This window comes from Cynoglossus semilaevis, chromosome 2, assembly GCF_000523025.1.
Source record: "Cynoglossus semilaevis isolate Cse_v1.0 chromosome 2, Cse_v1.0, whole genome shotgun sequence".
Lineage (NCBI taxonomy): Eukaryota > Metazoa > Chordata > Actinopteri > Pleuronectiformes > Cynoglossidae > Cynoglossus > Cynoglossus semilaevis.
The window spans coordinates 12,395,297-12,406,203 of NC_024308.1; the positions used below are offsets into that span (position 1 = coordinate 12,395,297).

The window sequence follows — 10,907 nt, forward strand, 5'->3', positions numbered from 1 at the left end:
TGTCATTTAGGTGTTCTGACAGAGAAGAAGAATGATCTTTAACGAACTCTTCTGCTCTGTTCTCAGAACTTCTCCCTTCAGGTGGAACACAGGAACCAAGGAGCGAATGCTGATCAAAGTGACAGACAGAGAACCCAGCTTCCTGGCCCATCAGGGAAATGGCTACTCCCCCTGTGACCCTCCCAACCCCGCCGTCCCCTCCGGAGGGGGCACCACCTCACGAACCAGACGATCCTCTGGAGGAAACCCGACCTCAGAACCCGACGGTTCCCCGGTTATTTACGCCGACCGCCGTCAGTCTCCCTTCCTGAAGCGGGCGGAGCTTGGCGGGACCGCTACCCACCGTCGCTCCTCGGCTGACTCCCAGCCTCCTTCGCCTCGCTACGCTTATGAACCCCCGCTCTATGAGGAGCCACCGTCGGAGTTTCAGCCGCCCCCCATCTACGAGGAGCCTCCCACCGACATGCAGCTCACCGACTCCTCCTCTTTCTACGGCACTGGCAAGTCTCCGGGTCGGAAGACCTCGGCCCCCATCTATCATTCTCCCAAACAGGGTCAGTCGCCCTACGGCCAGCTGGTTCTGACCAGGCAGAAGTGTTCGGAGAAGACCCAGAACCTGGAGTACAGTCCTGTGGGGAAGGAGTATGTCAAACAGCTGGTGTACGTGGAGCAGTCGTCTTCGAGCCCCCGCTTCAAAACCGCTGACCGTCTGCTCCGTTACGGTACCACAGGGGGCTACAGCGGCTCCTACGGGGGGTCCTACACTCTGCAACACAGTCAGTCTCTCATCAGGGACCCCCGACTACTATTGGACTACAGTGGGGAGGGAGGAGAGGCAGGCCAGAGGTTGATTTATGAGGACTCCATATCCTGGTCGTCCAATCAGACCCACACCCTCTCCTCCTCCTCCACAGGAGGTCCTGGGGCTTTCTCACCGGGGGGCAACCGCAAACGAAAGAGTCGAAAACCCTCCCTCCCTCAGGAGTTGGCGTTCTGTGGCGGTCCAGAGGGGGAGCTAACAGGTACAGCGTCAGAGGCAATGCTGGCCCAGGCCAGACTGGCGTGGGAGGCCCAGCAGGTGATGAAACAGAGGAGCAGTTGGGATTCGGGTCAGGGAGGCGGAGCGGGCCAGAGCGGCAGCTCCAAGGACGGCTACGAGAGCGACGGGGCGATGCCCCTGCCACTGCCCGGGCCGGTGGTGAGGGCGTTCAGTGAGGATGAGGCGTTGGCCCAGAGCGACGGCCACCACTGGAAACGTCACACGTTTGATCGCCTGGGTTTCCCTCAGGCCCTGCTGGAGAAGAGTCTCTCCGTCCAGACCAACCTGGCTTCACCGGAGCCTTTTCTCCACCCATCACAGGTGCTGCTGCGGCTGCGGGGCCTGGATTATTACAGATTATTGAGTCATTGTTTAATAATATGATAAAAATAAGCATCGGTTTTCAAACAGAGGTTTGTGGACCCTTAAAGGTCCAAAGAAATACTGCAGGAGGGCCATGGAAATTTTGGTTGATGAGAAAAAAAACAAATATTTTCCCTCAGTTAGGTTGAAGCCCACCCTAGAGTAGACTCATCACATGACCCAGAGTCACGTCAGTCTCTGTGATTACCACCTTTTCTCTTTATCCTCTCTTTGTTCGTCAGTCTGAGGACCTCGGCGCCTGCGCCCAGTTCGAGGCCAGTCGAAATGCCAGGAACATGATGCCGAGCGCCAGCTGTGGCATCTTCCCAGAATTCACCCTGAGGAAGCCGTCCTCTGAGACTGACATCGAGAACTGGGCATCTAAGCACTTCAACAAACACACACAGGTACTGAAGACAGTCTGTGTGTGTGTCAACTGTAATATGTTTGTATGACATCATACACATCACCCTGCTCCTCAGACTGTCAGTGATGTCACCAGTTTTCTGTCTGGATCATGCATTAGTGGACCTAATCAATTCCAGCTCATATTTCATCTCTCTGATCATTTAATCCAACTGGAAAAAAACAAATCACACTCAACATTTACAAAAGTGGAAAACTGACCAAAGTCACGATTTTTCTAATTAGTTTAAACCTTTTGTATCAGACCTTTAAATCATCACATGACGTGATGACACTGGTTATGAATGTCTCACCAGCTGATTGGTTCAACCTGCCACACACAAACACACAGAGACCTTCTACCACTCAATTATACACTATTTGCCAATAAAAAAAAAATCATTTCACCATATACAACTAGAGGGAGCTGAAGTACCAACAGTGGTACATGTACCATAGTTTGAAAACCACTGCACTCGACAAAGAAACAAGAATGAAATCCGTGCAGACTGACGGAGCTCACACTTCAACTTCACGGGTCTGAGCAGTGATGTAGTTTCTCCTCCCCCTCCTCCTTCTCCTTCTTCTCTGTCCCTTCATGTTTCAGGGTCTGTTCAGAAGAAAAGTTTCCATCGCCAACATGCTGGCCTGGAGCAGCGAGCCAATCAAGAAGCCTATGATCATGACCTCAGACCGCGGGGTGAAGAAGGAGGCCGTGGAACTCTTTAAGCTCATCCAGACCTACATGGGCGACCGTCGCTCCAAGGCCGACCCTTTCTCTGTGGCTCTGGAGGTCAGACATCCCCCTAACACCCCCCCCCCACCTTCAACTCTGCTGAAGAAATGACACAAGACTTCAAGCAGAGCGTCCTTATTCACTGACTTGAAAAAAGAAAAAAAAGACTTAAAAAAGGGACAGACAGGATAGAGTGGGGGGGAAGACAGAGATAAAAGAGGGACAGACAGGATAGAGTGGGGGGGGTGGGGGGGGGGCAGACAGTTGTACAGTAACTACTGCTACTACTACAACTTCTACTGCTACCACTACAACTTCTACTACTACAACTTCTACTACTACTACTGCGGTGTTCCCAGTGTTTACACACACCGTTTCCTTTTTGCCCTCCGTCCATGTCAGGTGGTGGTGAGAGGGTGGAGTAACCAGGGTCTCCGTGACGAGCTCTACATACAGCTGTGTCGTCAGACCACCGAGAACTTCCGCTACGACAGTCTGGAGCGGGGCTGGGAGCTGATGGCCATCTGTCTGGCCTTCTTCCCTCCCACGCCGCGGTTCCACACGTACCTGGAGGGTTACATCTACCGACACATGGACCCCCTCAACGACACCAAGGGTGAGGAGGAAACACGCAGGAAATCTGTCTGTCAAGTTTTAGAATAACTTTAATATTATGAAAGGTTAGCTGGTGTGGAAGCAGCGATACCAGGAGTAGACCCTGGACCAGTGGACACGACCATGGACCAGTGGATACGACCATGGACCAGTGGATACGACCATGGGCTTTGGTGCTGAAATGTGTCAGCGTTAAAAGTGTTCAATAAAGATCAATAAACAGATTAATAAAATGTATCATTATGGTAAAATAATAATAATAATAATAATAACAACTTCTCCAGACCAGTGTATTTGTTGAAGTCAGAAGGTAAACTACCAGCAGGGACGTTCCACACTCCACACTTTATTTACCGGGGTCTATAACACGGGGCAGACCGTGATGAATGTTGATAGTCTGGAGACTATTGATCAGACACATTCTCAATCCCGTCTTTGGGGAAAGTCCAGGATGAAATTCCAGACCAGAACCATCTAGAACAGACACGCAGCAGTTACTGCTCTTTTATTGTGAACAGAAAATCGATGAGCTGCAGACCCGGAGCTGCTGCAGTGTCGGCCGCTGCAGGAGGAGACACATGTGAGAGATACAAGTCCTTCTGTCAAGGTGGGACCGGTTCCGATAGTGAACCGGCTCTCTGCTGCCCTCCACAGGTAGACTGGGAGAACAGCGAGGATGCTCTACTCCCACTGGAGGCTAATGTAGGCCACAGGTTTTTAGGCTGTTCATGATGGATAATGAGGAGTGCACCGTGTGGGCAGGAGACACGTTAAAGGTCTTCATTGGCTTAGAGGATGTCACGTGATTACCATTTAAATAATGACTAATGACAAAAAATAATATCAAGTGAAAATATAATAATAACAATTTTAATCTTATATTATTTTAAAACCACATTTAGTAGCATGTCAATGATACCCTGGGGGAAATTATTGGTATTACAGCTGCTCCTACAAGGGCAGTTAAAAAAACAAGAGGAATACAATATACTAAATATAATGGAAATACTGTATGTAACAAGTAGAATTTTTTAATGTGTGCTGGATGAAATTAAATATTTCAAATTGGAGAATTAGAATTTTACAAAATAATATTTAACATTTTATATTAAACAGACATCAAAGCCCTTAAATGAAGTTCATGTGGATTATTCCGTAATCTGTGACTTTACATTAGCGTGAGCTCACCAGAGATTAGCTGGGACGTGGTCTGTGAAGGTTCATGGATCTTCTGCTCTGTTTTCTCTGCAGGAGTGGCCATCAGCAGCTACGCTAAATACTGTCACCGAAAACTGACCAAAGCTGCTCTGACTGGAGCCAAGAAGGTGAGAAAATCTATGTCCACATTATTTTTCGCAAATATTATTACAATTGTGTGTCAGCTCCTACACCACGTAAATAAAAATGAAAAACAGAATGTCGTGCTGTAGACCAGGTCAAAGACTCAGCTGTGTCTTTAGTTTGTGCCGCACAGGTCGTGTTGTGTTCAAGGACTATGGTTTAAGACACTTTTTACCAAGCAACGAGCAAAGAAACAAACAAACATGAAGAGAAATACAACAACGACAACAACGACGATGCTCAAGGCCCCAGGAAGTAGTTCATAGAAAATAAAACAAACTGTCGCAGATCAGAACCAGAACTTTACTGCTGACATTAGAACCTGAAGTGATCCAGAACACGTTCAGATGCTTTGTGATTTCACAGAGATCTCAGTGTCTTTACTGCCACGTTGAAAATTCATCATTCTTATTTGTTGACGAGGTTCAAACTCAACAATTTAAACCTAATAAGTTTCTTTAAGAAAAAGAAAAGCGAGGCTCACACCACACACCACACACCACACACCACAGCTTTGACCTACTTCAGTCAACAACAACAACAGTCCACATGTTTTCCCACCTCAGCCACTTGTTCATCACAAAATTAACCAAAATAAAACAACTTCTTGTCACAAATCAACCGCCAGTTGTAGAAACATTTCAATTCAAACTCCACACAAACAACACCAACAACTGCCAAACAATTCTCAGACTCTCACAGAAATTCAGCTCAAAGTTCAGCAACTTTCCACAGTTCTTCAAATAATGCTAACAAACATGTAAAAAACCGCAGGACTCACCCTCAGGACTGGGGCTTCAGCAGGTTGGAGGTGTCAGTGAATGGAGGCTGCTCTGGAGGACAGCACTACCTGATGCCATGCTTCTCCTCACTCCCAACTACTTCCTGTTCACAACACCATGTGACCCTTAAAGGGGCCACGTCCAAATAAAAACACACCAGAACTGGGTCTCTGCCTCAGATTAAAACCTTTCCTACAAATGAGAAAATACATATCAGGAGATTAAATGAGTATTGAAAAAATAAACAAATAAAAAACATATATTATAGTTATATAAAATAATTTTTTTTTAAATACTTGAATCCAGATTTACAGTCATATACACACATACAAATATATATATACATATATATATATATATATATATAAAATTATTATTATTACTATGTTTGTTTCTGTGTGGTTGTGTCAGCCTTGTGATCACTCTTTTTTAATTGGTACTGCCCTGAACCAGTGCTGCTGCATCTGAGCGCTGCCTGGTGAAAACACCTGGAACTACAAGAGTTCATGTGTTTGACACTGCAGCAGATAAATACCAAAGGTTTAAATGTCTGGTTGGCAGGCAGCAGATTGGCACGGAGCCGCGTTCCACCGTCCTGCCAGACTGACAGCAGGTCACCAACTGAGATCATTTGTCATTTTAAGGAGCCTGTGGTTCAACTGGTGCTAATGAGCTGCTCGACCCGTGTGTGATCTTCACACCAAGGTCTCACACACTTCACGTTCTCAGACTGCCCTTCATCCACCCTCCTGTGTGTGTGTGTTTACGTCCTCAGGGTCTGCAGAAACCCTGCCTGGAGGAGATCCAATACGCCAAGAACGCCATCTTCAGTCTGTCCATGTTCGGCTCCTCCCTGGAGGAGGTGATGGCGCTGCAGAAGGAGCGGTATCCAGACCATCAGCTGCCCTGGGTGCAGACCCGTCTCTCTGAGGAGGTCCTGGGTCTCAATGGAGACCAGACAGAAGGTATTTTCAGGTGAGTGACAGTGAGGACCAAAACTGGCTGCAGAGTGAACAATGATTCTGCCGAGTCATGGAAAACCTGGATGTTACTGTAGCAACGCTGGTGTTCTAAATATAGACCACACTCCTGAATGTTATTGGTTAAAGGTTGGTCATACATTTTTCCCCTGATGACGATTCACCCCGGAAAGTACTGTAATAAATGATATAACAGTACTTTAGTGACCAGACGTCATGTACACTAGTACAGTACACCACACACTATATCCTGATATGTATCACACCGCCAGATTCTTGCCAATACACACCCCTAGTGAGTACATCATATGACCTTTGACCCACAGAGTGCCAGGTGACATAGATGAGGTGAATGCCCTGAAGTTGCAGGTGGACCAGTGGAAAATCCCCACAGGACTAGAAGACCCCCACATCCCAGGTAGAACACAAAGCTTCCTGTCTCTGAAGCCACATGTTTTGAAAACACTGTGGTTAAGGATTCACTCTCACTCCCACCTTCCCTCCTCCCCCTCCCAGCCTCCCTGCTGAAGCTGTGGTACAGGGAGCTGGAGGAGCCACTCATCCCTCATGAGTTTTATGACGAGTGCATCAACCACTACGACAACCCGGAGGCTGCCGTCAACGTGGTGCTGGGTCTGCCCCACATCAACAAACTGGTGCTCTGCTACCTCATCCGCTTCCTACAGGTACCAGTTTGATCAGAAAGCTAACGAGACATCACCAGTCTCACTGCACCCTGAAGCTGAGATTGTACTCAATGCTAAGAACCAATAGGAGGACTTACATTTTAATTTGCTACATTTTTGGAAACATTTCAGTTGCGTTCCCCATTAATTGAAATGAAGCAGTACCACTGGAAATCATGGGGGCGGTGTTTTCCCAAGTGGAGCGGCTATCTCTAGAGTAGCATGGTGGAACTAGGGAGAATTGCCAAAAACTCAACACTGCCCTTTAGTGGTTGTATTACAGAACAGCGGTCCCCAGCCTTTTCTGTATGAAGGACTTGTTGGCCGGAATCAGCCTTTGCTGCGGACCGGTAATACCGCAACGACGTTGAAGGATCATTACATTTTCGACTTTTCGACTTTATTCTCTTAGTAATGACCAGCATTGGTAGATTATCTTTTAATGAAAAACGGTAAAGAGATATGACTGGATTCTTTTTGAATGAAGCAAATTAGTAAAACTTAAGAACATTTTTTCTCCGTGTCCCACTGTGGCCCAGTACCAAATGACCTACGGACCAAATCGGGGTTGGGGACTGTTATAGAGTATATAGTGTGAGAGCTTTGAAACAATCATACTTATTTTTGCAGGTAATGTGGGCAGAAGTTAGGCTAAAGACGACGGCTAGGTGTCCTGGTTAAAAACAACATTTTTTTCTCCTGTGATATTTGCAGGTATTTGGTCAACCTGCCAACGTGACCATCACCAAGATGGACGTCAACAACCTGGCCATGGTGATGGCTCCAAACTGCCTGCGCTGCCAGTCCGACGACCCCAGGGTCATCTTTGAGAACACACGCAAGGAGATGTCCTTCATCCGGGTGCTGATCCAGCGGCTGGACACCAGCTTCATGGATGGTATCCTATAGCCCCGCTCCCAACTGCACACACTCACATTGACCCCTGGCCTCTTCTACACGCCCTTTAACCTCCTCCATGACAGGCCTGTACACACTGCTCATCACGGGAACATCACACACACACACACACACATGCTGCTGCTGCTGGGTGAAAATACCTCGCATCACCGACGTGGCGTTCGACTTCCTGGATCAACAAAGACCAGAGATCACTCAGTCCACCCAAGGTTTTCAACCGAAACACTTTTCTTTTCTTTTTATATTTAGCTCTCGGTGTCGTCTTCAACTGACATTGACATCAGGACAAAAAAAAGGAACAAACACCAGTGTGGGACTTGAGAAGTTTCCATGTGGTGCTGTGTGTGCCTTCACATCCACTGGGTGGCGTATGAAGGACTCAGCAGGGATCGTCTGCCCATCACCTGTTGGTTTCACCTCGTTCTTTTTCTTCTAATTCCACCTGTTTCTTCTTGGAGCTGCTGCACATCTCACCCTGGAACTCCACCCTCTGCAGTGGACGACAGTGTCACACTTCACACAGAGGCCACATCCACACTACTCTGTTTAAAAACAAAACCCCCAAAAGTAAACACACTCCATGTTTTCTACTTCCACTTATTCATGTCAGACACACTTCTCCAATTCCCCAGTCCACCACAGGGGGCACATATAGCAACAACCAACCATTCCCACCTGTGGTCAATTAGAGGGAACAGTTATCCTAGTATTTCATGTTTGTGGACAGTACGAGGACAGAGTAAAGGGTGTTTTTGACCTGAACTACTTTTGTCTGGTTTTCTAGTCTAACGTTACAAAACTGGCCAGTTTATATTTTAGATTTCTGATAACACTTTGGTATAAATAGCAATTATAATAATCAGATTGAACTCTAAAACTAAGTACAAGCTACAAGGGTTTGTCCAGGTAAGCCAAAGTCTGCCCCCATCTGGACATGACATGTTGGTGAGGGGAACAGACACCACTGACCTCAGACTCAGTCAGTCAAACATGTTTTAGTTTTTTGTTGAGTTGAATAATTAGCCAGTTGAAATCAATGGCCAGCCAATAGAAAAGAGAGAAGGTGGAAACAGGAAATAGAACGGAGAATGTGATGGTGACATCATCACAGGACTAGTGTGGATGTAGCCTCACACGCCACTGCTCAACACTTCCAGATCATTCTAATCCAGTTTCTTCCTCTTCCTCTTCTCTCAATGTAACTGACCCTCATTACCTTCTCAGTCAGTACATTCAAAATAACATTTGTTAAAACAACTAACTAGTCCCTCATCCGAACCTCTGATGTCACACAAGGATTTGACGCTGATGTTGCTATGGAAACCACTTACACATTTAGCTTAGCATAAATCACAGATATTGGTGACAGTTTTGACCAAAAAAAAATCACATTTTTAAGTCTTGAACAGTTGAGTTTAAATATGTCAGCAGCATCAGAATCAAAGACAGTCATGTGACACCTTACAGCCAATCGGAAGCTGTGACACAGCACTGAGGTAATGGTTCTGTTCATACAGTAATGGACCAGAACTTGCCGGGTCCAGTTTCTATATCAGGTCCATGAGGTTATGGCCACAGCTGCCAGCTCCCCCGTACAGCCCCCTCCCCAACAGGCCTTTCTGCTCACTGATGCTTCATGAATGTGTCCACCCGTCTTTGTCTGTCTTCCTGTCCTCCTGTCCTCATACACACACACACACATCTTTTAACATTTGTGTCATATTTAACATTTTCTATGTTTTTAACACATTATTTTATTTATTTATATTTATTTGACCTCACCCAGATACAATGTTTGCAGCCACAGTGTGTTTACAACACACAAGCAGATGTGTGTCTGTGTGTGTGAGACAGTGGACCATGAAGCACCTGTGTATATTGTACGTTTGTTGCTGTACATTTTTAAGTATTAGATTTTGTTTTTGTAAAAAACAACTGAAGAAATGATTGTGAAGCTTTCACACAGACACACACACACACACACACACACACAGGCTTCCATCTTCAAGATCCATGTGTGAATAGAGTTGAATTAATAGACCATTGAACTTCAAAGGGATAGATTTTTTTTGGGGGGGGGTACTTAGGTTGTACAAGGTACTTGTACACGGTCAGTGTGTACTATACAGGTGTGGTCACTACTTAAACAGTAGCTGTGAGATAATAACGATCATAACGTCATGGTTTAAACGTCACTGTGTAATGAAGCGACCACCAGGGGTCGTTAGAGACCGACGTTAACGCAGCTCATGGGCCTCCTGTAATCCGACCGTTCTGATTGGTTCACCTCCCTGTGAGGAGCCTGTGATGTTGGTGTGTGTGATACACCCCCCACTCAGACGTCACGTGTGTAAATGACTCTGTACAGTCCATGTATAAATAAGTACAAACAGACTGAAGTGAGAGGAGCAGCATCAGGTGACTGTGACAGAGGCTCGTTCACTCTTTTTTTAAAAGTCTCGTTTATGTGTAAATTTGATTCACACTGAGCGCGGTGTGAACAGTGTGTGAACTGAATGTGTTCTTAAGTTGTGATATATGTAACTTGTTAAAAAGAAAACAGAGGATGTTTGTATGTGTGTCATTGTTAAAAAAAAAAAAGGTCCTGCTACTTTGTCACTTTACCTGCTTCCTTACACATTTGTGGCCAATCACTGCCTGAAGGAAGCTGCAGCCCCGCCCATTTAGGGAAGGAGGAGGGGCAACAAGTATAAACCGCCTCGACACTTTTACGGAATCTGCTCAGTTTGAATATAAAGGCGCGGAGGCAGAGAGAGAGAGAGACTGTTGTGTTAGTGTTTACAGGTTGAATCAGTGACGACAGCAGGAGCGCCCTCTCCTGGTTAAGAAAGTTCCAGGTAAAGCTGTCACTTTTTACCAAAACTGTGCTGCAGGTGGAGCTGCACTTAAAAGTTCAGATTTCCTTCTAAGTTGCGCAGGCACAGAGGCATTAATGGTCAGCGAGCAGTGTTAAGGTTCTCCATTTGTGTTTGCAAAACTTTGGGGGTGAGGAGGGGATCAGTCGAGCAGATTTTACATATT

General features: G+C 46.2%; 2 protein-coding genes and 1 long non-coding RNA gene across 6 annotated transcripts in view; 1 reads left to right on the forward strand and 2 right to left on the reverse strand.

Annotated features, from left to right (window-relative positions):
- The window catches only part of LOC112488681 (uncharacterized), a 39,086-nt gene extending 33,560 nt beyond the window's left edge, over positions 1–5,526 (reverse strand). For all 3 annotated transcript variants that reach the window (XR_003053023.1, XR_003053022.1, XR_003053021.1), the window contains exon 1: positions 5,281–5,526. This is a non-coding gene — a long non-coding RNA (uncharacterized LOC112488681). The remainder of the gene's footprint in view (positions 1–5,280) is intronic.
- Positions 1–7,909, forward strand: part of arhgap39 (Rho GTPase activating protein 39) — a 51,537-nt gene extending 43,628 nt beyond the window's left edge. The window contains exons 3-11 of one of the 2 annotated variants that reach the window (XM_008338450.3): positions 67–1,360; positions 1,645–1,809; positions 2,415–2,600; positions 2,946–3,159; positions 4,410–4,483; positions 6,057–6,256; positions 6,588–6,679; positions 6,778–6,947; positions 7,662–7,909. In XM_008338450.3, the coding sequence (XP_008336672.1) occupies positions 67–1,360; positions 1,645–1,809; positions 2,415–2,600; positions 2,946–3,159; positions 4,410–4,483; positions 6,057–6,256; positions 6,588–6,679; positions 6,778–6,947; positions 7,662–7,856 (2,590 nt within the window). In that variant the 3' untranslated portion in view covers positions 7,857–7,909. Of the gene's footprint in view, positions 1–10; positions 1,361–1,644; positions 1,810–2,414; positions 2,601–2,945; positions 3,160–4,409; positions 4,484–6,056; positions 6,257–6,587; positions 6,680–6,777; positions 6,948–7,661 lie in introns of both variants that reach the window. The other variant, XM_025065965.1, reaches the window with a different exon arrangement.
- Positions 7,822–10,907, reverse strand: part of lrrc41 (leucine rich repeat containing 41) — an 8,490-nt gene continuing 5,404 nt past the window's right edge. Inside the window, exon 11 of the mRNA XM_025066012.1 lies at positions 7,822–8,355. Within this exon, the coding sequence (XP_024921780.1) occupies positions 8,336–8,355 (20 nt within the window). The 3' untranslated portion in view covers positions 7,822–8,335. The remainder of the gene's footprint in view (positions 8,356–10,907) is intronic.